Source organism: Oryx dammah, unplaced genomic scaffold, assembly GCF_014754425.2.
Source record: "Oryx dammah isolate SB20612 unplaced genomic scaffold, SCBI_Odam_1.1 HiC_scaffold_27, whole genome shotgun sequence".
Lineage (NCBI taxonomy): Eukaryota > Metazoa > Chordata > Mammalia > Artiodactyla > Bovidae > Oryx > Oryx dammah.
This window is the reverse complement of record NW_024070211.1, coordinates 104,364,196-104,380,471: the sequence shown is the minus strand read 5'-3', so window position 1 is coordinate 104,380,471 and position 16,276 is coordinate 104,364,196. Positions and strand designations below refer to the sequence as shown.

The 16,276-nt window shown below is 38.4% G+C and overlaps 1 protein-coding gene across 4 annotated transcripts in view; it reads left to right on the top strand.

Moving 5' to 3' along the window:
- The window catches only part of COBLL1 (cordon-bleu WH2 repeat protein like 1), a 169,038-nt gene that overhangs the window by 136,820 nt on the left and 15,942 nt on the right, over positions 1–16,276 (top strand). For 3 of the 4 annotated variants that reach the window (XM_040229249.1, XM_040229250.1, XM_040229248.1), the window contains 4 exons: positions 8,863–9,016; positions 9,488–9,562; positions 10,974–11,084; positions 15,336–15,570. In XM_040229249.1, the coding sequence (XP_040085183.1) occupies positions 8,863–9,016; positions 9,488–9,562; positions 10,974–11,084; positions 15,336–15,570 (575 nt within the window). The remainder of the gene's footprint in view (positions 1–8,862; positions 9,017–9,487; positions 9,563–10,973; positions 11,085–15,335; positions 15,571–16,276) is intronic. The other variant, XM_040229251.1, reaches the window with a different exon arrangement.

Below are 16,276 nucleotides of genomic sequence, written 5' to 3'. Positions count from 1 at the left end.
TATGCACTGTTTGAATCTCATCAACATATGCACTGTTTGAATCTCATGGGAGATTGTGCTAACTTTATGATCAAATCAATAATAAAACCAATTTCTTTGTAATAAGAAAAACCTACCTTCAGAGCTTTGCCTATTTTGAAATTCAATAGAACATCTTATACTTCTATATTACATTCACTCTGGTATAATAGTTATGTTTAAAGTTTAAGAAAATTGATTTGTTGTTTAAGTTGTCAAAGTATTTTAGAATTCTATCAGGAGTTAAGAGTTAGGAATTCCCTGGCGGTCCAGGGGTTAGGACTCCATGTTTTCACTGCAGAGTTCAGTTGTTGGTCAGCAAACTAAGGTCCTGAAAGTGGTTCTGGCTTTAAAAAAACAAGTTAAAGCATGACCTTCAGTTAAATGGAAATTTAGTCATTAGGATAGAAATGATTAATCCATAGTAAATGAAGAAAACCTAATGTCAATTATAAGGTATTATAATATTTTACAGCATTTATTAAGTGTCCAAATTGGAGAAGGATAATGGGAATCTGTGCCTAAAGAAGAAAAGAAAATTATATGAGTTTTAAGAGATTGCTTAAATTCTCTCTAACCCAACCCCACCTTACATGGAAAATCATATTATAAACAAACTAAAATCCAAAAGCTTCTAATAGAAACACTTAACAATGTCATTGAAGTTGAATCACTGTATTTCCATCCTTTGATTTAGTCTTTTTATTTTCCTAATTGTATTCTTCTCTTTTAACCAGGATATATTGATTTCAATGATCCACATCAGGTAATTCAACTGTGATTAATAAGTAATTTAATAACTACTATAGTTCCAGTACTAAGTAAATCTATTGAATGCCATTCAACTCTGTTTTCTTCAGCTAAATTTACTTTTATTTTGAACCAGTGAATTCTGATCTGGATGTGAATTATGAGGGATTAACTATCTGGCATGGTTTTCAGCTTGACCTTGTCACTTTCATTAGTGAATTAATTCAGTGATGTATGTTACTGTTAGAGGTGTAGTTTTTGCTGAAGGCAGGCAGACTTAGTGAGTCTAACTAAAATAAATAATTGGAGATTTCTAATCATTAACCATTAACCAAAGCATTTTTCCCATAGTAAGAGGAAACCTCTCTGTTTTCTTGTTTTGTAAATCCTCTGGACTTTAATATGATCTCAGCTCCTTTTGGAGAAGGAAATGGCAACCCACTCCAGTACTCTTGCCTGGAAAATCTCATGGATGGAGGAGCCTGGTGGGCTACAGTCCATGGGGTCACGAAAAGTCAGACATAACTGAGCAACTTCACTTTCATGCATTGGAGAAGGAAATGGCAACCCACTCCAGTGTTCTTGCCTGGAGAATCCCAGGGATGGGGGAGCCTGGTGGGCTGCTGTCTATGGGGTCACACAGAGTCGGACACGACTGAAGCGACTTAACAGCAGCAGCAACTCCTTTTAAAAATTTCCATCATAATTTGAACAAAGGAAATGTACCTTGGCTAGTTGGTAAAAACTAAAGACAGTTCTTAGCAGTTCTTTTATTTTAAATGTTTGCACTAAATGTATGAAATATTTCAGATTTATATACTTTAATACACTCCCTCACTAAGATTTAACAAACTAGTATTAAACTTTTAGCTTTTATTAAACTCCTTTAATGTATGATGAAAGTGTGATGCGGAGAAGGCAGTGGCACCCCACTCCAGTACTCTTGCCTGGAAAATCCCATGGACGGAGGAGCCTGGTGGGCTGCAGTCCATGGGGTCATTAAGGGTCGGGCACCACTGAGTGACTTCACTTTCACTTTCCACTTTCATGCATTGGAGAAGGAAATGGCAACCCACTCCAGTGTTCTTGCCTGGAGAATCCCAGGGACTGGGGAGCCTGGTGGGCTGCCGTCTCTGGGGTCGCACAGAGTCGGACACGACTGAAGCGACTTAGCAGCAGCAGAAGGTATGATGAAGCTGCCTGAAGTGACTTAAGGTGGAGGTCTACACACAGTGGAATTGGTCTGTGCAGTGGGCTAAGCACAAGTTCCTGCAGTTGTTTGAGGTTGATTATAACTGAGACTGACTCTAGTAGGACTCCCAGCACCCCCAGCACTAAAGAAAGCACCAGTCTTAAAGACCTCCTTTTACCTATACTTTTTACTCTGACCCCTAATTATAACTGTCATTTGCTTATTTACACTTTCACGTACTTGAAAATAGACAAATTACGTGTCGTAAGATGAGCTACTATTTGTGGAGCAGTGCTAGCACCGTACTAGCACTCAGGGCCTGACACAGGTCATGTCACATGAGCATCCAGCCCCAGGGAAGCAGCTACTGTTACTTTTCCCACTTTGTGGAGGAGGAGGCAGAAGGTTACAGAGACAGTAAATGCTATGCTCTCCTGGTGCAAGCCCTGGCATTGACTCCAAAGTTCCTGTGTTTGGTAACCATTACATTGCCTGTCTTCCAGCTTGCAAACCCTCTGTAAACTTCTCTCCAATTAAACAGATTCACACTCAACATCCTGGGTAGCTCAACCCTGATGAAAGAAACAGTAGAAGTACTGGGAGTCGATTAAGGAGCATCTTCCTGAAGTGCACAGAACAAAGTGGGGCTTAAGAATACACAGTGCCCTTCCTCACCCTTTTTTATTTCTTTAATATTTTATATAGGAACTCATGATGTGTTTACTTAAATAATGGCATTAGTTTAGTCTGTCTACTTTTTAGAAAGCTTGTGTACTGGATCTGTTATTCTACAAGTATCCCAAGGTACATGCCAGTTTTCTTGGCTACAGTCTGTTTAGAAATACCTAGATCTTCTACCTTAAATGCCCTTTCTTTTTCTGTAGGTTTTTACCCAAGAGAAATGTTTTCCTATAGGATCCAGGGGTTCTTTCATTTTAATCTTAATAGCGATATTTTAATTAACATGGAATAAGTCCAAGTTTGATTTTCTCTTGGCTGCTGCTTAGCCGATTAAAATTCTTTTCTAATAGCCTCTAAACACACACACACACAAATTTAAACACTCTTGTGGTTCTCTCTTATAGAACAACAAAAAATGTATATTAAGCTATTCTTTGAATGCTAATATCATTTATATCTCAAAACAAAAGTAATATTCCCATCACTAAATGAGGCTTATTTTTCAAACTCATCATTCTAAGTCCTTAAAAAATCTGCCTGGCCCATCTTACAGCATCTGTTAAGTTTGCATTTTTGTCATCAATTTAGTAAGCTCTTATCATTAATTATAGCATGGAATCTAGTGATATAGTTAACATAAGTTGACCTGGTCACATGCAGTGATGATTATGTTCTCTTCAAAGGTCTTTGTTCTTAAGTCTGTATGACCCATGTGCTAGTCGAGAAATACAAGTCCATTTGCTTTCATTACACATCCGTACAATAGAGGAAGGGGGTAAATCTTACAGAATAGGGTTATAAAATATGTGCTCCCTGCAAGACATTCATGGCTTTGCCCTTCTAACATGCATTCCCCTCAACTGTCTTCACAAATACTATTAAAAATAGTTTAACATTTGTGATGCTGAAATATGTACATTTTGACAAATTTTAAATTATTTATCCATAGAAATATAAATATCCTGTACAAAAATAGTTAGCTTATTTTAAGACCTCTAGGATGATAAATGAAATACATGAGTTTATTTTTACTCTGTCTTTGAGTTATTATGTCCATATAAATTTGTGAATCTCTGTATATACATTTCTCCCTTTTTAAAATTTCTGTGCTATCTGCTTTATTATATTATAATCAAATTTTAAGAGCTCTAACTCTTAAACAGATATAGTTGTCTGAGAAATTCATGTTGTGACTGCTTTTGTCAGGTCATAGAAAAGACCAACAAATGACTGTGGCTGGGAACTTGACCTGAAGGGGAACACAAGTTGTTTTCAGATGACATGAAAGCAATCAGTCCAGAGATGGGAAACATGGTGTCAGCATAGAATTAGGAGGACCAGATGCAGCCATGGCTTCATGCATTCACCAATTACTTCCTGATCACCTACTGTGTTTCTACTGATAAACTAGGTCTGTGATAGGAATGAGGCATACTTGAATAGGGCTTTACAGAAGTAATCTCATCAAGAAATAAAATGACATTTTTACTGCTTTTGATATTTTAGATCAATGTTTCAAAAAGTGAAGTGCCACATTGTTTTAGGAGAATTTTTGGCCTTCTTCCTAACCATCCCTAAATTTGTTACTTTTATAAGATGGCAAGTGAACATTTCCAAACACAGACACATCATCATAAGAAGGTTTTTATTTAAACTTTGTGTTCTACTCAAAATGATATTTAAATACTGCTGATTCATCACGGTGTTCCTTTCTCATCTCTTATCATCAAGGGCCTTTCTCCTAATTATTTAAAGGTCCAAGCAGCATATGGGTGAGGACCCACCCATATGCCCATCCAGTTGAGGTGTGTCTGTGGTAGGGGTGGTGACCCTCTGATTTAATCAGAATTGGCTTTAGTGACTCAGAATCAAAATCTGGGTTTGGGTGGCAGGCTTTAACTCATTTCATGCTGGATTTTGGAGACGTCTAAAGTGTTCTGTAGAAGGGACCAGAGTAATGAGAGGAGAGATTGATGATTGCAGCTATTTATCAACTGGTACAGAAGTCTAATGTTTCAGTTACTGATAAGGTCAGCCTGGTGCCACCCTGTCTGACCCCTTGTTAAGATGACTTAACCTTAGTGAGAGGTGTGTTCTGCCGAGTACCTGCCACTGTGGACTCTGCTTCTGTCCCTGTGAGATGATCTGCCTTCCACTTTGGTACCTAACAGAGCAAGCAGTGACAACAGCTGACTCAAAATCTTCTCTGGGAGGGCAGGCTTTCTTCCTTCCCTGACAGAAATATGACAATATTTCAAAAGAGTACATTTGCTGAACTTTTTGTGGTGTGTAGCAAAACATAATGACTAATAAACATCTTATGAAATAGACTGCTTTCCTTAGCTGTACTTACCTTGTCTCCTAAGATTGGAATGGCCTAAGCTTTACGTACTCTCCAAGTTTATCAAGGGCCTTTATTTACAAAAGAAGAAGGCAATTTTTGGTTCATTTCTCTCATTCATTCAACAAATATTTATCGAGAAACGTCTATGAACCAGACATTGTTCTGGAGATACAGCAGTGAGCAAAATAGGAGAAAACATCCTTAACCTAAGAGTCAAACCTGGTGGAAGCAACAATAAACAAGGTCAACAGGCCAATCCTGTAGGCTGTTAGAGAAAGATTAAGCATCGACAGTAAACATCCCAGGTGGCACCAGTGGTAAAGAACCCACCTGCCAGTGCACGATACGCAAGGGATGTGGGTTCAGTCCCTGACTTGGGAAGACCCCCTGGAGTAGGAAATGGCAACCCACCACAGTTTTCTTGCCTGGAGAATCCCATGGACACAGGAGCCTGGCAGGCTGTGGTCCATAGGGTTGCAAAGACTCAGACACGACTGAATCGACTTAGCACAAGCACACAAGCACATAAATCAAGCTAGGAAGAGAGATAGGAAGAGAGAGAGTATGTGTGTGTGGGTGGGTGGATGGGTGGGTCGGGGCGGGGAGTCAATGAGGAGCTCACTGAGAAGTGATACTTGAGAAATGACCTGAAGAATAGGAAAGAGTAAGATGGTCAGTTACAAAAAGAGCATTCCAGGGATAGGGGACAGCAAGGGCAACCGTCCTGAGGTGAGAACACTCCTTCTGGCACATTCGAGGAGCAGCGCGAAGGCCAGTGTGGCTCACTCCGCTCCACACTTGGAGAAGGAAGTCAGAAAGATCTAGGTGCTGGGACACTGATAACCTTAGAAGTCATTACAAGGACTTTGGCTTTTCTGTATCACTTGGGAAATTATTAGGGGGTTTTCAACAAAGTGCTTTCACCTGATTTTTTTTAAGATTTATTTATGGCTTTGCTGGGTCTTCAGTTGCTGCATATATATGGGCCTTTCCAGTTGGGCTGAGTGTGGGCTTCTCATTGCAGTGGTTTCTCTCATTTCAGAGCAGGGGCTCTAGGCATGTGGGCTTTGGTAGTTGTGGCACACGGGTTCAATAGTTGCAGCTCACGGGCTCTAGAGCACTGCTTCAGTAGTTGTGGCACAGAGGCTTAGCTGTTACCTGGCATGTGGGATCTTCCCAGATCAGGGATTGAACTGCTGTCTCCTGCTTTGACCAGGCAGATTCTTTACCATTGAGCCTCCAGGGAAGTCCCTTCATTTTTGACTTAACAGGGTCTTTCGCTGCTATGTTACAGAAGGACTGTAGGGAAGCAGTGTGGAAGAAGCAATCCAGGTAGAAGGTTCTTGGTGCTGACTCAGACTCTGTGGTAGCAGTCGAACTGGCTGAGCCAACAGGATGGACTTGATGTGCAGTGTGAGAGACAGAGGATAAGGAAGCATGACTCCACAAGTTCTGGCCTAAACAAATGGAAGAATGACTTGCTTTTTATTGAAACAGGGAAGACTGTGAGAACAGGATTATTTTTAATGGGGGAGATGAAAGGAGGGATTATCAGGATCTTAGCTTTAGACATGCTGAGTTTGAAATGGGCTTTGACACTAAGTGAAGATCAGACAGAGGTCCAGCAATGGAGACATAGTTTGGAATCACCAACATATAAATAATACAGAAAATAAATATAAATATTTATATAAATAAATACGGAAAATGTATATACAAGGTCCAAGACCTGGAAATAATATAAATAATACAGAAAACCTAGAGATAGTGGAGATTACTAAGAGTGAGCATAGATGTTAAAGAGAATATGTCCAAGGACTAGATGAAAAGGACCCACACAGAAACAGAAAGTTCAGATGTATGCAGAATAAGGATACAGTATCCTGGATGTAAGAAAAAGGAGACTTTAGAGGGTGGTCAGCTATGTAATGCTGCTAATATGTCCAATAAGTGAGCTCATAGGAAGAATTGACTCATTGGAAAAGACCCTGATGCTAGGAGGGATTGGGGGCAGGAGGAGAAGGGGACGACCGAGGATGAGATGGCTGGATGGCATCACTGACTCGATGGATGTGAGTCTGAGTGAGCTCCGGGAGTTGGTGATGGGCAGGGAGGCCTGGCGTGCTGAGATTCATGGGGTCGCAAAGAGTCGGACATGACAGAGCGACTGAACTGAACTGAAGAAGTAACCTCTGATTTAGTCAGGAAGGAGGTCATTGATGACTTGCATAGTATAAAGTAAAAACAGTTTTCTACCAATGTAGGGAAAACCCAGTTCTTTCCTACTATGTGTTTCTTCCCTGAGTCGTCTTTGCTACTCACACAAAACATTTCACTTCTGCTCACCAGATGTGTGGAGGTTTTCCCCCACACCAGCAAGCAATTTTTAGACACCAGCATTCAACTCAATTCTGACCCACCTACCCAGAGACAGCATGATTCCATAGGATAAGGGCTCTATCCCACAAGCCCGCCCTCCCTTCCCATACACACTTCTGACACCAGTCACAAGCCCCCACCAACCAGCTGTTGACTATAGGTTCCAGTGCCCCTCTTCTTGAACTTCAGATCCCATTCCCATGTCCAGGTTGTTACCTATACTTCTGACCGACTAGCTATAAACCAGAGGTTCCGTCGATGCCTTCTCAGGTTTAATCAATCTGCTAGAACAGCTCACAGAATTCAGGGAAACGTGCCTATATCTACCTGTTTTTTAAGGGATATGGTAGAGGATATAGGTGAACATGTAGATGGGACAAGGTACGTGGGCAGAGGCATGGAGCTTGCAACGACCTGCCCAGGTATTGCACTCTCCCAGCAGCTCCACGTGTGCATCAACCTAGAAGCCCTCTGAACTCCATACTTTTGTGATTTCACAGCAGCCTCAGCACACAGGCATGATCAGTCATTAACTCCATTCTCAGCCCTTCTCCTTTCTCAAGACAGTGAGGGCAGGGCTGAAAATTTCAGGCTTCTAATTGTGACTTCCCCATGACAAGCCCTCATTCAGGAGGCCTCCAGAGTTGCCTCATAACAACAAAAGATAATCCTATCACCCAGGAAACTACAAGGTTTCAGGAGCTCTGTGTCAGGAACCAGGGTCCAAGACCAATATTAGAACAAGAGATGATTCTAGTGTTCTTGTCACTTAGGAAAGTTCAAGGGTTTTAGGAGCTCTGTGCCAGCAACAGAGACAGAGACCTTTATGTATTTCTAGTATCTCACAGACAGGAATAGTTTTAATGGATCAAAGATTGAGAGAAGTCTGATTGGACAGGTTCAAGTGGCAGATGAGAAACGGGAGAAAAAAATTATGAATAAACTCTTTTAAGCAGGTTTGTTGTAAAGGGCAAGAGCAAGATGACATGGCGGTGGGCCAGGAGGCACTGGCCAGCCTGCTGACAGTCACATGCGGTGAGCATGAGCGTCAGCTATGTATAGAGTCAAGGACCTCAGATGACCTTGTTTTGGTAAACATATAGATTTTTGAAATGTTTGTCATTGATGTATTGTGCTAAAAAGAGAAAGATCAAGCCAGTCTCAATGTACAAATATTCTTCCCTTTTTCACTTCTGACTTTACTCCAGTAGTTTCCTCTAGATTTTTCTTTGGAAGCTAGTTTTTATGAGTCATGTACATTTTAATTAGTTGTTTATATGCCTGCCTCCCATTCTAGCCTGACTTTCTTGAGAAGGACCATGTTTTATTTTTCTTCACATATCCATTTCTGGCACATGGCAGATACTCTGTAAATGCTTTCTGACTGTTAAGCTCCATGTTGCCATGTGATGTGTTGGAATGGAAAGGTCAGTGTCTTCCTAAAGCCTGCTGTTCATTTTTGAATGGAGATTCCATTTGGTTGTTTTGTTTTCTATAGAGTTCCTATGGAGCAGGCAGGGTGAGGACGGGTTCTCTGCAGCTCAGCAGCACATCTACTGGGAATTCGTCTTTGAAAAGAACAAAGCGAAAAGCACCTTCGCCGCCCTCGAAAACAGTCCTGCTGCAAAGTGATGAGAACAGTCATGTGACTGGTAATGTTAATTTTCCCATAACATTACATTTGTGCTGTGTTTTCTTTAGCTAACAGAGATGATATGTTATAAATCATGTATTTTTATTAAATAATAATAGTACTTACTTAACTTTTAATTAATTGATTGTATTAGTAATACTTAGATAGCCCCTGATTATTCTCACCACCTTTGAAAAATCTGCAACCTAACAAAGTGTAAAACTGTACAGCTCCATGACCCTAAAATGAGCATATTATAATTTATGAGTCTATTAAGAAGATACTGTCTTTCCAGGACTGACTACATGTAGGATTGGGAATCTAACCAGCTTTAGCTGTATCAGAGCTAGACAAGTGAAGTGGTTTCTAACGAGGTTAGGGCTATCTCTTTCTGAATTATATAAATGCCACTGAGTTAAGCTAGTAAGGAATTGTTTCACTGGTGAATGTGACCTGCCTGCTTATAAGTTATGTCTCTTCCATCCTCTAGCCATGCAGTCAGCACCTGCAGTTCCTACCGACAGTGGCGTAGAAGGGAGCTCTTCTGAGGGCCTGTCCAGCCCAGGTATGACACCTCCGTTCCTCATCTTGTAACCACTGAGAAAGAACTTCCAGTAGAGCTGGGGAATGAAGTTAGAAGCTACTTGTAATGCTCTGTACATGAAGGAGATACAGATAGTTTGACTCCATTTTCCATCAGGGAGGGGCTTCCCTGGTAGCTCAGTTGGTAGAGTCCACCCGCAGTGCGTGAGGTATGGGTTCAGTCTCTGGTTGGGAAGATCAGTGCGTGAGGTATGGGTTCAGTCTCTGGTTGGGAAGATCAGAGAAGGAAATGGCAACTCATTCCAGTATTCTTGCCTGGAAAATTCCATGGACAGAGGAGCCTGGTGGCTATAGTCCATGGGGTCACAAAGAGTTGGACATGACTGAGTGGCTAACACCCACATTATACAGTATGAAATGAAAACTATTCCCCTCCTGAGCTCAGAGCATGAAATACAGCAATCAGAATTTTAATTCTTTGATGGTACCCTAAGCACTTTTCCTATAGGTCCCCTGCTTTTCTTATGCAATGCTAGGTTGCCATTTATTAATCTTCTCCCCCAAAGGAACAACACATCTTAGTTAGGAATGTACCTTGGTGTGTTCAGAAGAAAACTTACATGAAGGTATAAAGTATCATTCTTTATTCAGCTGTCATAGGTGTGAATTCAGTGTCCTAATCCAATGATAAAAAATTTACTGTGAACTATTTATTGTTATATGGTTTTATTTTGAATTTTCTCTAAATAAGTAAAATTCCAGTAAAAAAAAAAATTCAACCTAATACTGTTTCCTAATATTTTAAATAACAGCTACTTAGTAGCTATTATAGGTATGATAAAATTTCTTCCTTAGACTTAGATATAAATGAATATGATAAAAATAAAATATTACTATGTCAGTACTTTAACATGAAGATAATTTGATAGGTATAAAAATTGCTTAATTTAACTACTTAATTTTTATAATTGATGTTCCCAAATACAGAAAAACTCAGGAGCACCCAAGTGTTCCTGAATCATTAATCCTTAGGTGATCCTTAGGAATTTAAGATTTTGACCTAGAATTCTCCTTTCCTCTGTGATTAAAAACACTATCATTAGGTAACTAGTAATGATTTTTCTCAAGTCTTACCCAGAGTAATATCAGTAACACCATTCTGTTTCACATGGAAATTTATTAAATAATATCAAACTATCTAAATGAAATGAGAGGATTTCTAAAGCATTAGAGAAAAGTGGCTGCTCTTTGAACTCTGCTTCATAGCTCCTTCTCCTTCTGGCCCTTCCCACCTCCCCCCTCATTTCTCTCTAATTTAATGCATGGCTAATTGTGAGGTGACAAATATAATTTCTTTAAAAATGCTTCTCGGTCTCTGCTTGCTTAATTCTGTTTTCTAAGTGCCATCACCACAGATTTTACTTCTTTGGCAGAAGCCTCCCTCGGCCCTGGGAACGAACAGTGCGCTATGTCCCAGCTGCTCGCCGAAGCCCCTGTCTCGCAGTGCCCTGGAACGCCCGAGGCTGCTGCCACATCTCTGCCCTGTAAGTTACCTGGCCTTCCCTAAGTCTCTGAAAATGAAAGCGAAAACAACTCATGTAACAACCACAATAGTGTCTGATACAGTGAGCATTTTTCTGAATAAGTGAATTTTTTTTTAAAGTTCACAAGAATAGGTTTAATCTAATACAATTCTGTTTTAGCAAAGGATAGTGGTTGTCAAACAATTTTGCCCTTTTGACTATTTCCAGGAAAAATATACAAGATGTCCCAAAAGGCTTAGTGAAATTTTAAGCTTTAATAACATAAGATGCTACAAACTAAGTTTATTTGAATTTCTTTTACACAATTGAATTTTGTGAATTTTAAATATTTTGAATTTTATTTTTGTTTCAATTTTGTAACCTTTAGAAGGATTGAAAAAATTATGATAAATAGATTCAAATTATAGAAAGCTAAGTAAATGTAAAAGAAATTTCAATAATTATACTTTCAAATGATATTTTTGTAATTTTTTTTTAACACACTTTGGAAGTTGTTGTATCTTCAAACTACACTAAAGGTTTGGAAATTCTGTCCTTTGAAAGTGAATTGTCTTCCCTTAGAATGTATGAAGCTGAAATATAACAGTTGTGATATAACATCTGTGAAAAGTTTTCATTGTTCACAGTCCCCACCTCATTTTGTTATTGTCGTTGTTGTTGTAGTTTTAAAATTTGGTCATTTGACCATAGTATTAGTAAACAAACTTGATTTAATATTTATTATTTATTTTTTTAAATTAATTTATTTTTTATTTTACTTTACAATTCTGTATTGGTTTTGCCATACATTGACATGAATCCACCACGGGTGTACATGCATTCCCAAACCTGAACCCCTCTTCCACCCCTCCTCCCCACAACATCTCTCTGGGTCATCCCCACGTACCAGCCCCAAGCGTGCCATATCCTGCATCAGACATAGACTGGCAATTCGATTCTTACATGATATTATACATGTTTCAATACCTTTCTCCCAAGTCATCTCACCCTCTCCCTCTCCCACTGAGTCCAAAAGTCCGTTATACACTTCTGTGTCTTTTTTGCTGTCCTGCATACAGGGTCATCATTGCCATCTTTCTAAATTCCATATATATGTGTTAGTATACTATATTGGTGTTTTTCTTTCTGGCTTACTTCACTCTGTATAATTGGCTCCAGTTTCATCCATCTCATCAGAACTGATTCAAATGTATTCTTTTTAATGGCTGAGTAATACTCCATTGTGTATATGTACCACAGCTTTCTTATCCATTCATCTGCTGATGGACATCTAGGTTGTTTCCATGTCCTGGCTATTATAAACAATGCTGCGATGAACATTGGGGTACATGTGTCTCTTTCAATTCTGGTTTCCTCAGTGTGTATGCCCAGTAGTGGGATTGCTGGGTCATAAGGTAGTTCTGTTTGCAATTTTTTAAGGAATCTCCACACTGTTCTCCATAGTGGCTGTACTAGTTTGCATTCCCACCAACAGTGTAAGAGGGTTCCCTTCTCTCCACACCCTCTCCAGCATTTATTGCTTGCAGATTTTTGGATCGCAGACATTCTGACTGGTGTGAAGTGGTACCTCATTCTGGTTTTGATTTGCATTTCTCTAATAATGAGTGATGTTGAGCATCTTTTCATGTGTTTGTTAGCCATCCGTATGTCTTCTTTGGAGAAATGTCTATTTAGTTCTTTGGCCCATTTTTTGATTGGGTCGTTTATTTTTCTGGAATTGAAATAACAAAGTGTGAAAGTGCTCTTGGTTAGAATTTTTTTTTAAAGAATCACAGCCTTTTCTAAGACTTTTAATGACAGGAGTGCATTTATTTAAGAACGCCTACATAATGCTTGGGCTTCCCAGTAGCACAATGGTGAATCTGCCTGCCAGTGTAGGAGATACAGGGTTCAGTCCCTGGGTCGGGAAGATCCCCTGGAGCAGCAAATGGCAACGCACTCCAGTATTCTTGCCTGGTGAATTCTATGGACAAGAGGAGCCTGGTGGGTACAGTTCATGGGCTCACAAAAAGTCAGACACAACGGAGCATGCACACATACAGTGCTTATAACTACTAAGTGTAAGTAGCTCAGACGGTAAAGCGTCTGCCTACAATGTGGGAGACCTAGGTTCGATCCCTGGGTTGGGAAGGTCCCCTGGAGAAGGAAATGGCACCCCACTCCAGTACTCTTGCCTGGAAAATCCCATGGACTGAGGAGCCTGGTAGGCTACAGTCCATGGGGTAGCAAAAGTTGGACACGACTGAGCTACTTCACTTCATAAAACCCCAGAAAAATAATTTGAAAAGACTTTTGAAACGTGTGACTCATTCTTCATACTTTAGGACCAGTTTCTCAGTGAGGACCTCATGCTTAAAATTGTGTATCTGTATAAAATACTTGTGATTGTGAAGAGAGAAATAGGGAGAAAGATCAATAATTTGCTAAATGTTACCTCAGTTAATTTCAAAAGAGCTTAACATATATCAAGGAGCCATCTATAAAACACACTTGCATCTAAACCATAATGGCCATTAAGTTTTCCTGGATACATTTTTTAAATTATGTAAATACATTCCTACTATATAGATGTCATATCTATATAGTTACTTTAAAGGCATAATATTGTACATTGGCATCAAAATAACTATTTCATGTCACGATAAAAACTTGTATGTATAAGTATGTGCACATATTTATATATATGTTTACTTAAAGTCAAATTATTTTTTCTTAGTAATCTACTTTTCAATTTATAACAAAAATGTTAAAATTTCCCATATTTATTAAAAATCACAAATGGCATACTACTCTGTCTATATGCTTAAAGATAAATACATTTTAAGTATTTCAAATATTCTTCAAATATATTGAACTTTTTGTTAAATTTTGTAGATGTGCAGATCACTAAAATTCAATGCTATGCTACTTTTTTTCCCTCCCTCAATTGGGGTAAAATTAAACTTTGTTCAGCTGCTATTGTGTAGGTGGAGGTACTGAATTATATTCAAATAAGCAGAGATCCAAAACCTCATTTGTTGGTTTAAATATACTTTTGGAACTAGTGTGGACACTAACCACTTAGGATGGCTCCTTGTCTTTTACCCTGTTGGCCATTTGTTGTTAGAACTAAGAAATAATAATAAAACCATTTTATTCAACAAAATATTAACCACAGCTATTGAAAAGAATCACACACACACACATATCGATATGGGACAACCTTTAAGATACAGTTGAGTGGAGAAAGAAAAGTTGAAAATATCAGATACAGGATGCTTCCATTTATATTAAATAAACCAACAAGAAAAAGAGAAGGAAATGTATGTATATCTGCTTAAAAGGTATATGCTCATTACACTTTGATAATATAGAGAAAAGACTTAATGGAAGTTGCCTCTGAGAATCAAACTCAACAGGAATTACAATCAATTTTCATAGCATAATGCTTATTCTATTATTATCTTAAAAATTATACTAAGCATCTAAATAAGTGGCTTTTAACCTTGGTTACACGCTAGAATCACCCAAAGAATCTTAAAAATTCTTGGTCCTGTCCTTCAGAGATTCCAATTTAACAGATGTACAGTAGAGGTAAGTATCAGTGTTTTTAAAGGATGCTCAGACAGTTCTCAATCATAGTACTGATAACTACTGAGTCAAACTTTGTAATTACACTTGTGAAGTGAAGTGAAGTGAAGTCGCTCAGTCGTGTCCAACTCTTTGCGACCCCATGGACTGTAGCCTACCGGGCTCCTCCGTCCGTGGGATTTTCCAGGCAAGAGTACTGGAGTGGGTTGCCATTTCCTTATCCAGGGGAACTTCCCGACCCAGGGATCGAACCCGGGTCTCCCTCATTGTAGGCAGACGCTTTACCGTCTGAGCCACAATTACACTTGTAGACTATCTAAAAACTTGTGTTCTTTTTGTTTACATTTAATGCTATTGGTCTAGGTAAAAGTCATTTAAATTGAAAGACACATTCTGAAATAAAATATATAACTTGAAGTTTATAAGCTTAAATAACCATTTTTTCTACCACAAAGAAAACCTAGAGCGATAGCATATTATTTTTAGAAATGCATGTCTGAGATAATCTGATTATATATTAACATAATTATTCACCATTAGACAAGTATTTTACTATTAGCTTTGAATCAGAATTTAAAAGAGTCCAGCTAATTATTATTTAAAAAATTCCTTCCTTGCCAGAATTGCATTGGATAAATGAGACAAATTAATATTTAGGATTATATCTTCATTTCTTTGTAGCTGGAATAAGCTCTGATTATAGCCTTGAAGAGATAGATGAAAAGGAAGAACTGAGTGAAATGCCTAAAGATGAGGCTGAAAATACTTCTCTGAAGTCACAAGACATTCCTACTGTATCTACTGATATAATAAATACACTGAAAAATGATCCTGACTCAGCCCCTGGCAGTGCTACTGGAGAGTCCTCACAAAACTCCAAAGAAGAAAAACAAGGAACTAGAAACACAGATGAACAGTAAGTAGTCTGTATGCCAGAAGTGGTGGTGGTGCTTTGTTTAACTGATAGTAGTCTTCTGAAATACAGAAATGATATTTTAAACACAAGTGAAGTCATTTCTTTAGTTTATACTTTATCCCTTTTACTATCATTAAAAAAATTTTATTCATAGAGTATCTATTTACATGTGGTTGGTTTTAAATAAAATCAAATTCAATGGTTTTGGTGTCCCTGTGGCAGATAAATCACAACATGTAGTTATTTTGTATGAATATTAGCATTTTTGTGTTGTGTTTGTTTTGCCTGTTACCTATTTGACCTAAATAAAATATTTAATCTCAATTTGCACCAAATACTCCTAAAGAACTTTTACTGACTGGTTTATAAAACAATTCTCCATATTAAAATATGATGTTAAACCACTAATCATTTTTACAGTCAATTTTGTGAAGCAGAGAATGCACTTTCCCCTTGGTTCTAGAAACAAATTCATAATAAAGTACACTTACATTCTGTTAGAAATACCACACTATGAATAAAGATGAAATCAAGAATGTAAAATAAACCATTTTATCAAAGTTTTACTATAATTTGCATGAGATTGTCTCCAAATTAAACTCATCATTAAAAAAAAAAAAAAAAACAGCCAGTGAAGTTAATTCACATTCTGACTTGCCACAAGGTGACCTTGCCAGATGTAAGGGAAATGCCTATGAAAGTAAAT